At 39.9% G+C, this 15580-nt stretch overlaps 1 protein-coding gene across 2 annotated transcripts in view; it reads left to right on the forward strand.

The window, feature by feature from the left end:
• Window positions 1-6690, forward strand: part of map4l (microtubule associated protein 4 like) — a 78697-nt gene extending 72007 nt beyond the window's left edge. For both annotated transcript variants that reach the window (XM_055033478.1, XM_055033479.1), the window contains one exon: window positions 465-6690. In XM_055033478.1, coding sequence (XP_054889453.1) covers window positions 465-469 — 5 coding nt within the window. In that variant the 3' untranslated portion in view covers window positions 470-6690. The remainder of the gene's footprint in view (window positions 1-464) is intronic.
• The last annotated feature ends 8890 nt before the right edge of the window (window positions 6691-15580 follow it).

A 15580-nucleotide genomic window follows, 5' to 3' on the forward strand; every position in this document is an offset into this window, starting at 1 on the left:
ATAAATGAAATTATGAGGAGACCTTCAGAGTAAAGATTAACAGGTCTTTGTAGATAAATTACTCTTCATTACTGCAACAGGCCACCAGACTGTGAGATCAAAGACAGCGGGAATCTTCTACCTCATGCTGATATCAGACTGAGCTTATTTGATTTATGGCTGCAGCATTATTTTTCTTTATTCAACTTTTATGTTACCAGGATAATCCCACTGAGATTTTCAAGTGAGTCCTGGCCAAGAGGCAGGACGCCGCCTGCCAGTGCCCTTCTACTGACCCCGACACCATAAAAAAAAAAAAAGCTTTTTGACCTGCCATTCAAATGAAACTCCACTAAACAGCAGCAAACTCTTATCTACAGACCATCTACTCAGTATTTTCTAAGCTCATCGTTGCCATTTCATCATCTCTCCAGATTCTCTGTTTCTTGTGTTTTCTGAGTCTGTTTGTTTATGTTTTTCTACAGACTGAGTCCCTGTGAGCTCCAGATAGTGGTGGGACATGCATGACGCTCACTGACCTGCCAATCAACTGACCAACAAACGTACCACGGCACAGTCACTTCCCTCTGGCCCCGCCCTTCACCTCACCCACTGCAGCATCGGATCAACCGACTGCCTCTCAGCGTTTCTCTGAGGTCTGCCTGCCAGTGTCCTCCTACCGACCCTGATTTTTGACCTCTAAAAGCACCCGAGCTGACATTTTGCCCCATAACCCACAAAGGAGACCACTTGATGTTTGTCTACACAGCTCTTTGTGGGGCTCCACCAGCTTAACATCTCGTAACCGCAGATATAGTTAAGTTTTACCCCTGTTCACAAAATGTAACAACCCAGACACAGAAATACCCTTAAGCAGAGTCGCCTTCTTCAAATATTGTTCAACCTACGAGTCTCAGTGCTGATAAAACACTTTTCTCGGATCTTTTTGAAAAGCTTCACCTTTCAAAACTCCACTGATGTTCTAACCGTGTCAATAGAACTGTACTTCACTTCCAGTTCAGTCCTTCAGATGTCACTACGTCTCATCTAGTCATTCTTACTGGTATTCAACTGCTCACACTATTTAACCACACTCATTATGATAAGGTTAATATGGTTTATTCAGTGAAAAAATAACTGCAGTAATGTGTTTAACTCCGTATTAAACTTTTCCTGATAGACTTGGTAGAGGTGGTTGCAGAGAACACCATGGCGTTCTAATCGACTTAGAAGTGTTCAAAATAAAGTTCAAAAGCTTATTTTTTGTCAGACGTAGGCGGTACATTAGGATGAGAAAAGCACCAAGAAACCAGCTGATGACCAGAATAAACCCGTTTTTCAGCTTGATTGTTCACGATAAGTTGGAAATTCAGAAACCGGATATTTTCGTGAACATACCATATTTGACAACTTTCTTCAGCGTCAATCTTTTTACTAAGCGAAGAAAACTTAAAGTTAGCTATTTTCACTAGTGAAATGTGAAATGTTTCAAACTGAAGTCAGAGGGATGTCGGAAGTTCTTTAAAGGGAATCTGTATTTTCTGACATGCCGAGATGTGTCTGCGTGTTATTCAGGTTGCAAGAGAGTAAAACTTTTCAAGCAGTTAACAGTAAGGCCGAACATATGTATTCATAGTTGCCGTGTTTTATCCTGGCAAGCTTTCAAACTCACTCTTTCAGTTGGAGACATTATTAGAAAAGGTGATTACCTCAAAGGAATGTTAAAAGAGGAAGGATGGAGAATGTTGGAAGCTTCTCTGAGTGGTCTTGGCTTTAAATTGATTATACTGTTGGAAGTTAGGGTTGTAACAGGAAGACCTTGTCCCTTTTGTTTGTCACATTATATTTCCCCCTTTTAAATCAATTAACATAAAGGACCTCCTGTAACAGTTGTTGCAAACAGCATCTATCTAATGATGGAATATGTCCTGGCATAATTGATGTTATGATCTAGAAAACAAAGATCAGAAGCTTTTCCAGTGGCTATTACAGAGATGTGTTAACCACAAATATGCAATATTTAGAATAATTCTTGTGCCAAGTTGTACACAAATATGAGTGTTAAACAGTCTGGATATAATGCTTATGAAGATGCAGCAATCTTTAGTTTTTTACCGTATTAAATATTTAATTGAGGTTGGTCTCGTGGTTGGTCTCCAGTTGAAATGGCAAAAAAAAAAAAAAAGTTCTCCCACGCCAGACTCATTTAAGTATTTCCAGACATACATATTACTCTGTTCAGCACATGTTTCTGTCTTTCTACTCATGACACTAACCTTTTTATGGTCCACCACACTTTCCTGCACTCCTGCAACCCCTGTGAGAGAGCTGCTACTCTGAGACATGTCTGGTCTACAATCATTAGAGAAAAGCAGGCATATGGTCCCTTTTTTTCCCTCATGAATCTGTTGTTCCCCCTGGTTATGTGCATCACCAGATCTGAGGGTTGAAAGCCCTCACTGTAGGCAATGAACCACTAACACACTCACATATATATCTATAGGATAAGTTCACAAACACACACACACATCGGTGTGCCTGAGCACCGAACAGTCACACACTAAAAGCCACCACTTTGCGGTTGGGTACTTCACATTTGCTAATATTTTTGAAACAATGGTTTGTTTCATTGTCATTGTTGCTTATTTTCCACACTGGCTACCCATGTTGCAGCGTCTCTGAATCTCTTTCCTCTTCCTGTGTATTTCTCCAGCTTTCTGACAGCAATACAGTAATATTAAAAATGAAGGCTTCTTGTCACCTGTCCATTTACGTGACACAAAGACAGAAAGAGGACAGAGAATGGTGGAAGTGAGCAGAAGAGACAGTTAATGTATGGGGAATGATAACAATAGCATTCATGTTAAAAACTTTACAGTCATTTAGGGGTTTTTTTCTGTACACAATAAAATCCTACCACTTATAGTGAGACTCAGAGGAGCAGATTGTCAGGCTTCAAGTTTTCTGCTGCTCTTCTTAGCACATATTTTACCCTGACATTTGTATTGTAAATAGATGACAAAAAAAAGTTTTTGTCACCTTTTTTTTTGTGCAGCATGTTTGATTTACGTTGGATGCCGTTTAAATATACAGAATGTTCTTAAATCATACAATGTTGGACAGCAGGAACTGCCCAGCTCTAAAAGGCAGCAGTGTTTTAGTTAAGCAGATCCCAGAACAGCTCATACATTTGAAGTTTTCTTTCTAAATTGCTTGTCATTTTAAAACTAGGAGAGGCTAAAAGCAGCTTTGTTCACATTGCCACATTTATTATACACTTTGATCCTTTTTGGAGCAGCTGGCTGGATTGTTTTAAACATATTCCCTTAAAGTAAATTGCTGTACATTATTTCTAGTGCAGGCTCCCCTTGACACTGTGATGTGGCTTTGATTTAGGCCAAAGCATTTCCGAAATGTTCTACGCGTCACAAATCGAACATGAGTAGGCTGTGTCCGTCCTGCTCACAGTGATTTCAAGGTCGGGATGGTCTCTGGTGAGGGATTTGCGACATCTCTGTGGCGTACTGTAGTTGTCAGATGTGTGAAGTGTTACTACTGCATTCATCCTGTAGAGAGCGCTGCTTAGCCTCTTGAACACTGATAGTCTGGCTCTGTGACTTTACAAAAAGTTAACTGACAAACATCCCCCACCAGCTTCCCCTATGCTGTACTTATTTAAGCTAGCGCTCTGTTATTGTGTCTGGAACACTAAATATTATCAGCACCACATTGTTCGTGTAAAGTTCCCTTACAGGAAAAAAAAAAAAAAGTTTTGTGCACTTTGAACACAGTCTTGGTCATTTCTTGATGCACTCAAGTGATATAGCTGTACTCAAGTTGCTTTACTGTATATTGGTAAAACCTTGTCGGCTGTGTACTGTACGTCTTTGCTTCTGGGAACAAAACCGTCTTGGTAGTTTAGTGAAACTTACGGTGATCAAAGAGCAAGTGATCAAATAGTCAACAGTTAAGTCTAGAAAACGTAAGAACCACAAATAGGCGTATTTATTATCGTATCGTTCCTTCCAAACGATTCCCTCGAGTTGCCTGAAAGCAACATACGTCACATGACACATGCGTGGATCATATGTGAAAATAATAATAATTATAATGTGAATCCTTCTTTTGTTTTGTTTTCTTTGCAAGCAGAATAACTGAAATATCAAGGCACTTTGATAGATGTAGGTGCTGGACTGTGTCTATAGGAATAGGGGAAAGTTGTTGTTGCGTCTAAGTTGCTCAAGAGTGCGCCGTCATATGAGAAGATGAGCTGCTGTTTGGTGGATTTTAGTGGAACTTGGGTTATCGGTGTTGTGCTGCTGGCTTTCATAGTCAAACACTCAGCTCTCCAGGCTGCCCTGATGATATTCTTGTTGACATTCTCTGGGATTTACATTCTGGCCAAGCTGCAAGGTCACATCTACTGAATGGAATCATATATTTTTTATCTTCTGCTCAAAAGCCTCAATGGACTTTTAGACACCTTCCTTTAATATGATTTACACTAGGATAGATGCAACAACTAGATGGGTCAACAAAATGTACGTTACTAGCAGAAAATAGTAGCTTTCGCACTTTATTTACGTGCATTAAAGCTGTTAATACAAAGTTTTCCATGTGCTGCCATACTGACAGACATTTTCAAACAGTTCAACACTGGGACTCAGTTTGGTTTATTTGTAATGGAAAAATAAACATTTTTTTATTTGTTTATTTTAATTTGTAATATATCAGCACAACATGACTGGTTTAAAAGGTACAGTCAATATGCATTTAATTTTTACTCAAAAGTACAACTTTCAAGAGTCAAAATGAACATGACTGCCTTACATTTAATGTTTGGCAATAGTTGCACTTCAAAAAGAACTGTTCGTCTGAAATCTTATAAACAAGAGTAATGCAATTACTTTTAATTAACATGTTGCTATAGTGTTTGAAAGTGCAAAATGTAAAAAATACATTGTTATTAACTTTCAAGCTAATACAACTTTGCCTGGCAACTAAGTATCTACCAAATTCAAACATTTTCTTCCTTAATTACATTAACTTTGTTTTGACTGATATCGTAAGAAGCTGTTCAATAAACTGGTCAAATCCAGGAAAATTGGGAATATAAAATCACTATTTTTCAAAAGCAAGAGTGTTTTCGTCATATTATCTTTTGTTAAATAAATAATCTCAACATATTTATTGCACCAGGCCACTAAAAATCAAATTCTAGATAATACTCTTCATAATAGTCATTTGTAATGTGTAGCTTTGAAAAAATCTACAGTTGAGGTGATCAGTAAAGGATCAGTAATTAAATCTACCATGATTATAAAGATTTAATAGAATTGCATTACTTATTTGGTACAGCATTACTCTGTGAAAGGGAATATGGGAAGAAGCTAATGTTGCTTTGCAGCTTGGACAAAAGGTAATAACCGGATTCACTCTAATATCAACTCACAATGATTCTGTGTAGCCTTTTAACAACACCCTTCCACTATTATCTCACACTGTCCTTTGTACATAATCAACACTGTGTTTTTATCACCCCAGAAATATTTAATTAAAGTTAAAACAACAGAAAAATGAAAAAAAAAAAATCTTAAGTTTGAACAGGATGTTGTGGATGTTGCCAGTTGAACATACCTGTTCATGTAAACCTGCAACAGCTTAGCTCAATAAGTGTTATTGTAAGGGTGAAAGCATAAGTAAGGAAACATACTTTTTTTTTTCCTTTTTCAGAGTCTGCCTTTTTTCACCGAGAAAAGGGCTGATGAAGTTTCAAGAATGTTTTTTAAAATGTGTTCAACACATCTGAATACATGTGTGAGGTTGTCTCTGTTCTGTTTTCAGAAGATCGATTAAACACGACGACACTAATTACTGGTTTCAGGAAGTAGTGACGTAATCGGTGTGAAATGCACCGGCGCGTACTGGCCTGATCTGTCCGATGTCTACCACAACAGAGTGAGAGTAATGAAAACCCAACTTTGTGTTTTGGCATGTAGTATGGACTAATGTCCTGTATTAGACCGCCCCTCAACTAACACAGTGACATAACTACCAACACAGGACTGAGTTAGGGCAAGTCTTGGACCAAATTGTTTCGTCACCATCAACAGAATTATGAAGAAATCTAAAGTTAAATTACACGTTAAAGAAAATTAGAGGTGAAATTAACCTGTAGTATAACTGAATATGTAGTGTGTTGGTAGATATGTACCTGGAGTCCCAACCTGTCTCAGTCCTACAGAGTTTTGTCAACACTCCAGTACTGAAAAAGAAGCTCATTGTTTTATCTTTTATTCCTCTCTCAGCAACCACTGGCTGGCTGCTCAGTAAAACCAAAAATTTGACTGTCAAAAGCAGAGGTTTCTCTTCACACTAAAAGCTGTGCTTCGGTCCCCTGCACAACCTTAAAAACCAACCATAGATTTAATAATCTTCAACAGCAGACAAAGGAGCCTTCCTTTCAGTACTGCCGAGTGGACCCTCTGTAGCGTATGCTGTATTATTGTTAAGAGCACAACACCGTTGCAAGAGCATGCAGGAGACAACAAACCAACAGTTGGTTGTTAGAAGCATCCGTCCCATTAGTAGCGCTCATCCTCCCCCTTCAATTCTGAATATTTGGTATGAAAGAGATGTTCATTGTGTTTAATTGTTAACTAGTGATGTGAATATTAATCATAAAATAAAAAAGATGGGCAAGAAAACTCAGTGTTGTTGCTTCATTATTTCGTGACAAATTGGTTTTTAAAGATGAATGTGTGTTAATAACATCCAGACATGTAGTGAAGGCATAAAGGCATAACAATTTTTTTAGTGTTTTTAAACCTTGAACTGTTTAAATGGAATTTTGTTTTTTGTAAGCAAGACTTTATAATAAAAATATATGATCCCATCATCGTGAGCATACACGAATCAATCAATTAGAATAGCTGATGAAATATGTCAGATTAAAAGTCATTTAGTGACATATTACATACTTTTTATCCAGTCCACATTATTGTACTTGAAATGTTTTGACTGGTCTGATGTAATGTTCTGATCTAAATGTTTTCATGATGTTTCACTGTGAGATGCGTTTCTGAAATAAATTTACTTTTCAATAATGCTGTACCTGTACAAGCAGATTCCAATTCAGTTCAATTTTATAAGAGAAGTGTCCATCCTGTAGAGCTGCTTTGGACTTTCTAAAACAGACAAAACAAATCTGACAAGATTCTTCAAAGCTTGATGGGAAAAGTTATTATGCATTTAGTTAATGTTATACTTGGGTAAAACATCACATTTTGAGATGACAAGGTCTGATACTGCCACATGTTTCTCTTTATACAGACATTTGTCAGGCTTTTTAAAATTATTCCTCAGTGTTTTAGATCAAAATCACTACAACAATAAATTACTTACCCTACAGAATCCTTGCATTCACAGGAATAACTTCGTGCCACGTTTTTAATCAGGTGGCAAAGAGGCGCTTTGGTGAAAACTAGTCAAGGAGCTGATGAGATGCAGGTGCGTTGGGGAAACGACGCCATCATTCGGTCAGAAATGGAACTAGCGGATGTGAAGATGGACGCAAATGGTAGGTCTGAATTTTGGAGATTGTTGTAGACACTACAGTTACAGCTGCACTTATTTATCTGTAGGTACTTTTTGAGCTAATGATGCAGTGGTTGGAGTGAAGGCCGAATAAATTTACTTAATATGATTCAAAGAGAGGTGTTAGCCAGCTCGCGCATCAACTGTTTACCGTTACTAGCTTGTACAATAAAACTAGTGTATTTTAACTTCAAGAAATTCAGTCAAAACTTCTAAAGTGAACTTGTAGCTGCTGTTTTTCACCAGATACATTCAAACAAAACGGTGGGAAATTGACTTGCGGTGCTTTTCGTGCTAAAACGCGATAATCCGCACACTTTTGACACGAAGCTGAAGTTGGTTTTCGATAGAAGCTGAAGTTGGTTTCCAATTGGGGCTGAAGTTGGTTTCCGATTGAAGCTTCCGATTCGGGAATGGCTAAAGGGCGATTTCACCTAATTTTTTCAATCCCTTCTAGAGGAGACTTTTCATCTACTGTAGTTAAAAAGCCACAGATACTAGACTCTTCAAAGCTGAACTAGATTATCCTCAACTAATAGCAGAATATTTAAAACCAAGTTTGCGATTTGTGAAGCCTTAATCTCATTTGTTACACTTCAATGAACAATTCAGCACTTTTTATGCAACTGGATCGCATTGGAATTGCTCCAGCTCCACAACTAGGAAAAGTGATTGTGTTTCAAAACATCAGTCCATATCCAACCAGTTCTTCAAACATCACCACTGTTTCATTGCAAGAATTTTCACACTGGCAGATCTTTTAGTCGGTGTGGTTTTCCCCCTTGGTTTTAGTGTTGGCTATTTAGTGACTACAGGAATGTGGAAACTTGATAAGCTGTTTCCACGTAGTGAAGAAAAAAGGGATAGCTTGAAGGACGAGAGCACTTCTCCTGGATGCGATCATTTTGATAATTTTCTTTTCAGTCCTTCCCCAACAGTTTGACTCTTTTATTTTCAACCCTTCCACAGCAACGACATATTATGATGAGTTTGATTCATTTCTGTTTGATCCTCCCTGGACTAAGAAGCAAACCTCACCGGCTGGGGAGGTTTGCTTCTCCGGTAATGACATGTTTTATTCTTTTTTTCTTGATTCATCCCCATCTGACCTTCCCCGGCTGGGGAAGATGGCTGTAAAAAGGAGACAGTTGAGCCAGAATGCTCAATATCTGCATTTCACGAGAATATCAATGAAGAAAGCTCTGTCCTAGAGAATGATTTTGCTAATCTTCCCGAACACCAAACGTATCCAGTTGATGAAGTTTGTTATGAAGAAGAGATAGTTGAGTTGGAAGTCTCAACTTTGATTTTGAAGATGTCAACATTTGGAGTAAGTATTCATGAAGAGATTGCAATCCCATTATTATTATTTTTTTTTACTTTTGTTTATTTTTCACTCCATTGTTTTCAGTGGTAGTGTTTTGAATTATTTCTCTGTTTTATATTTTGTCTGTGGCCTTCTTTATTTGTTGGAAAGTGAATCATTTTGAGTTCATTTTTAATTTGAATTTCAATTCTCCCACGAGAATTGAAATTCCCCGGCTGGGGAGGTTTGCTTCTCCCGTAATGACATTTCTGATTTTCGTATAGAAATGAGCCAATAGGGTTGAATTTACGATTTTTATGTCTTCGTGTCATGACGTAGATTTCTGCCGGCTGGTGAGAGAAAAAGTAGATCTTGGTCTCAAAAAGTTTGAGCTCCCCTGTTATAGACAGTGTTGCGTCTCCAGTCCAGAAAACACAGAGGTCTTTATATTCCTCAACTTCTTCTGCCATGATGGAAACAAGCTTTGATTTAATCCTGTTCCTCCTGAAATCAACAATCATCTTCTTCGGTTGGTTGGTTCTTTTACGTTCCCTCTGGTGCTCCGGCATCTTCCACGTAATTAATGTCTCTCTCTGTCTCTCTGTACATATATATATATATATATATATATATATATATATATATATATATATATATATATATATGTATATATATATATATATATATATATATATATATATATATATATATATATATATATATATATATGTATATATATAATATATATATAAAAAAAAAAAAAAAAATTCCCTTCTCACCCACCTCGGGTGGTTCTTATCCTCTGAGCTCGGGTCCTCTACCAGAGGCCTGGGAGCTTGAGGGTTCTGCGCAGTATCTTGGCTGTGCCAAGGACTGCACATTTCTGGACTGAGATGTCTGATGTTGTTCCTGGGATCTGTTGTAGCCATTGCTCCAGTTTGGGGGTTACTGCCCCGAGGGCCCCGATGACCACAGGCACCACTGTGGTCTTCACCTTCCAGGCCCTCTCCAGTTCTTCCCTGAGGCCCTGGTATTTCTCCAGTTTCTCGTGCTCCTTTTTCCTGATGTTGCAATCACTTGGTATTGCTACATCTACCACAACGGCTTTCCTCTGTTGTTTATCCACTACGACAATGTCTGGTTGGTTCGCCATTACCATTTTGTCTGTCTGGATCTGGAAGTCCCACAGGATCTTAGCTCTGGCGTTCTCCACCACCTTTGGGGGTGTTTCCCACTTGATCTTGGGGTTTCCAGTCCATATTCTGCACAGATGTTTCTGTACACTATGCCTGCCACTTGGTTATGTCGCTCCATGTACGCTTTCCCTGCCAGTATCTTGCACCCTGCTGTGATGTGCTGGACTGTCTCAGGGGCCTCCTTGCACAACCTACACCTTGGGTCTTGTCTGGTGTGGTAGATCTGGGCCTCTATTGCTCTGGTGTTTAGGGCCTGTTCCTGGGCTGCCAGGATGAGGGCCTCTGTGCTGTCCTTGAGTCCAGCTTTTTCCAGCCATTGGTAGGATTTACTGATATCAGCCACTTGGGTTATTTGCTGGTGGTACATCCCATGTAGGGGTTTGTCCTCCCATGATGGTATCTCTGGCACCTCAACCTCCGTTCCCTGTTGTCTGAGACATTCACTGAGCACATTGTCTGTTGAGGCTTTGTCCCTGATGTATTTATGGATCTTAGTTGTTTCGTCCTGGACAGTGGTTCTCACACTCACTAGTCCTCTGCCTCCGTCCTTGCGGCTCGTGTACAGTCTCAGGGTGCTGGATTTGGGATGGAACCCTCCATGCATTGTTAGTAGCTTTCTGGTCTTAATATCTGTGGCTTTTATCTCCTCCTTTGGCCAGCTAATTATTCCAGCAGGGTATCTGATTACTGGCAGGGCATAGCTGGATTTTGTTCTTGCCATTGAGCTGGCTTCTCAGGACTTGCCTTATTCGTTGGAGGTATTTAGCTGTGGCTCCTTTCCTTGTGACCTCATCGAGGTTGCCATTTGCTTGTGGTATACCTAGGTACTTGTAACTGTCCTCTATGTCTGCTATTGTTCCTTCTGGGAGTGAGACCCCTTCTGTGTGGATGACCTTCCCCCTCTTTGTGACCAGCCGACCACATTTCTCTAGTCCGAATGACATCCCAATGTCAGTGCTGTAGATCCTGGTGGTGTGGATCAGTGAGTCGATGTCTCGCTCACACTTGGCGTACAGCTTGATGTCATCCATGTAGAGTAGGTGACTGATATTGGCCCCATTTTTGAGTCTGTATCCGTAGCCAGTCTTGTTGATAACTTGGCTGAGGGGGTTCAGGCCTATGCAGAACAGTAGCGGGGACAGAGCATCTCCTTGGTATATGCCACATTTGATGGACACTTGTGCAAGTGGTTTGCAGTTGGCTTCAAGGGTGGTTTTCCACAGCCTCATCGAGTTTGCAATGAAGGCTCTCAGAGTCCTGTTGATGTTATACATCTCTAAGCATTCAATGATCCAAGTATGCGGCATTGAGTCATAGGCTTTCTTGTAATCAATCCAAGCCATGCACAGGTTGGTGTGTCGGGTTTTGCAGTCTCGGGCAAACTGTGCGGTCTACGAGGAGTTGGTGTTTGGCTCCTCTGCTATTTACACCGATACCCTTCTGTGCCGTGCTCATGTGTTTATCCATGTGTTTGCTTATCTTGGCTGCTATGATGCCTGACATGAGCTTCCAGGTTGTGGAGAGGCAGGTTATTGGTCGGTAGTTGGGTGGGACTGGACCCTTGATGGATCCTTCTGGATTAGGATTGTCCGCCCTTCAGTTAACCATTCAGGGTGAGTCCCACTTTGTAGCAGCTGGTTCATTTGGGCTGCCATTCGCTCATGGAGAGCAGTGAGTTTCTTTAGCCAGTAGGCATGGATCATGTCAGGCCCTGGTGCTGTCCAGTTTTTCATACCTGAGACTCTTTCTTGGACATCTGTCACAGTGATGGTTACCGGGGCTTGCTCAGGGAGGTTGCTGTGGTCCTCTCGTAGAGAGATCAGCCACTGTGCATTGCTGTTGTGGGACCCTCCCTTTCCCATATGCCTTTCCAGTATTGTTCCGTCTCCAGCCTTGGTGGGTCTGCTCTGTTGTTATTGTTACCCTGCCATTGAGAGTACACCTTAGCTGGTTGAGTGGAGAAGAGCCGGTTAATCCTTCTGGATTCATTCTCCCTTGTGTATCTCTTTAGGCGGCTGGACAAGGCTTGGAGCCTCTGTTTGGCAGTCTCGAGTGCTTCAGGTATGGGCATCTGGCTGTACTTTCTGGGTACTGGTCTTTTCATTGCACCCTTGTGGAGCTCTGACAGTTGGCTCACTTCCTCCTTGTTACCTTGATTTTAGCCTCTAACCGTCTTTTCCATGGTGGGTATTGGGTCTCATGGTTGCTCTTATAGCCAAGTATCTCAAGGATCACTGATGCTGAGTTGTAGATCAGCTCATTGGTTTCTGTTATGGTGTTGGTAGGGATCGTTCTCAATGCTGCATTCACATTCTCAATGAGACTTTCAGATGGTACTTCACTCAGCCGTTGTAATTGGCGCCGGGGAGGCCTGGTTGTCATTCGGGTCATGATTCTCTCTCTCAGGTCAGCAGCTGTCTCGTTCAGCTCTGTTTCGCTCATTGGGGCCGTGTATCCCCTCACTGGGTGGGGACTTGTAGTTAAGTCCCCACAGTCCTGACATCCGGGTTCCTCCCTTTTGCCGTAGCATTTGTGTTGTGTCTCGTCAATCTCAAGTTGTGATAGCAGTTGCCGTTTGCGGATGTTGGAACACTGAGCTACTAGTTGTTTAGCGCTTAGTGTTGACTGGGGATGTCGAAGTAACCATTCCTTCCCCAGTCTTTGCATGTAACCTCTCTCACTAGGGTTACTTGAGTAGTAGCATTCCAACAGATCCACATTTTCATCTCTCGCCCATTTCCGTCTTGTTCCAGTAGCCCATTTTGTCATCAAGGTGCTCTGGTTCCCCAACACCTGACGCAGACCTTGTTGGCCGGGCGACGTCTGAGCCGGCATGTTATGCAACTTAGTATCTCTCATGGTATGAGGTAGGCAGTAGCTTGAAGGGTCTTGCCTAAGGACCCAGACTGGATTCGAACCCTGCCCTCTCGGGTGATATACTGATGCCTTATGTATTGAGCTATCCAGTGTATATGTATATGTATATATATATATATATATATATATACATATATATATATATATAATCAAGGCTGCTACGATGTAAGGGGAAATCTGTTTATGACATAGTCATAAATCATGTGGTGTGAATTCAGGCAAAGTTATTTTTTGATCAACACATCAGGCGGGATGAGATATGTGTCGGTTTCTAAGCTACACTCTAAATAGTGTATGAAAAAATATTCTTGTCCATAATTTGATAGATTCACAGATCCTCCTCCTCACCACGAACCCGGTGACTGAACAACGTGGAGGAAGAGAAACTGACTCATTATTAGACTAAGGGCAGCCACACTAGTTTATTTTTGCTAAATTATTTTATTTAGCTAAATATTACTGGTGTTTTTGGTTGTTTTATCAGTTCCAGTGTTAAGTGTTCTTTTGAAAATAAAGTGCATCTATATTTGGCATGCATTATTACATCATTTCCATTAAATCAGTGTAAAAAGGTCTTCAAACAATATTATCGTTTATTGCAATAATTTTTGAGACAGTTAATCGCTCGGCAAAATTTGGTATCATGACAGGCCTAATAGTAACCCAATTTTCCACCATGTATTGAGAGCAAGTTGAAATGGTCCCAAAAGTGAGATGTCCCCTTTCTTCTACCCTTGATCCTGATGGCTAGATGGCATGGCATGGCAACCTTGGGCTCAAAGATAACCTGTGAAATTCTTGCTGGTTGCCTTCCGAGTGCTGATGTTTCAGCTGACAGTTGAGGGTCAGCGTCTGACGCACAGCAAAGGGACAAAGCGTTCCTATATTCAGATAAGCAGCAACAGGTGAGTGTTGAGGAACAGACAATATGCATTAATTCAATAAAGTCCCAAAGGATGAACATTGAAATGACAGGACAAAAATGCAGTATAATAACAAAACCAGGACAAAATGTCAAGCAACAACATCATATACAGGGATGATGTTATAGTTCTGTAGTATATTTGTCATTACAGGAAGCAACTTGCCCAGTCTTACTAACTGGCTTGTCAAACAATATCAAACAAGTGACAGTAAAAGTAAATTGCTTTCCTTCTGATAGAGTGTTATCTTTCAAAGATTAGGAGATGTATTGGATTTACAAAAGTTGCTATAAATCTGGATGAAAACACAGCCATTCACTTGTGGGAATTCATGCTCCATCTGAAAGTTATCCTTCCTGTTATCTGTAGGATGAATGTTAGTGGTTTGGAGTAGCCTCACTGATATATAACTTGTGCATGGGTTGCAAGTTTATAAATTGAAAGCTGGTGTCGTATTGTACTTACCAGTACTGTATGTACCATACAGCCTGAGAAAACTATGGTCACTCCAAAAACTTTTCTGGCATTTCAATATGGGAGTAGCATACATTTTACAAGTTATTTTTATGACTTATTTTAACTAGGCAACTGGGTATTGCCTAGTTTGTGTCAAACATATCCTGGTGAAAAGGGAGAGTGTAGCTTCACCAAGTATACAGTACACCTAAACATGACAGTTTGATAAAGCAAGTTTCCGTTAAATTTTCCTACATTCACAATGACTGCCTTTACTGCATGTTTTTATTCTTCGAAACAAAAGCTGTATCTCTCCTCAAGATGTTTCAGAAATTTAGTAATGACAAGAGACTTATATAGTGCTTTTCAATTGTCAAAGCTTTCTCAAAGATGCTTTAGAGTAAAACCAGTCATTTCCATTCACACACTGGTGATGGCACGCTAGTGAACTGTTGATTTTTTCAATAGCAGAAGAGTAAGTATTTTATGAAAATAAAAGAAGTAAGGATACATTTTAGGTGGATGTAGAAACATACAAGCAAATTGTAAAATCTAATTTTATACGTAGTTTTGTATTTTTTTGAAAACTGGACATAAAGAGAATGGCCTGATTTTAATGTCTCTGGACAAGTCTCAAAATCTGCAGACAAAGGAAACGAAATGCTGAAGCTAAAACGTGAGCTAAAGCATTTCTGTTGAAACTCAAGCGTATCTGAGCTCCATTGGTGGGTGAATCAGATTACTAACTTTGCTGCTCCTTAGAGATACTGAGTTTTAAGCATTGAATTTATTAACCTTTTTGATGTGTCATACCAAGAATCTTAAGTTTATTAGATAAGAATTGAGGGACAAAAATATTAACACTGTGAGCCAACTCTACAGACCTAAGTGGGCGTAGTGGGTGTACTAGCTGACTATTAGTTTGAATTGATAAAAATAGAATTTTATTTCACTCAAAGTACTGTATTAATCATGTTTAAAGATTTTTAAATACTGTAAACATGTTTATTTAAAAGTCTTGCCAGTAGACTGCTACTAGGCTTCTGATGTGCCAACACTATTAGTGATCCATGCTGGGCCTAGCAAGTGTTTTTTTGTACTTGCTTCCCCAACATATCCATACACTACATCTTTGCCTCTATGTAAACTTCTGAACTACTTGACTCTAATCTATTCCTGGCCTTAATATAGCAGGTTGTCCTCCATGAAAGGTCTCCATTCCCAGCTGTCCAGAGTCCTTGTATCTC

This window comes from Poeciliopsis prolifica, unplaced genomic scaffold, assembly GCF_027474105.1.
Source record: "Poeciliopsis prolifica strain line A6 unplaced genomic scaffold, Auburn_PproV2 SCAFFOLD008, whole genome shotgun sequence".
Lineage (NCBI taxonomy): Eukaryota > Metazoa > Chordata > Actinopteri > Cyprinodontiformes > Poeciliidae > Poeciliopsis > Poeciliopsis prolifica.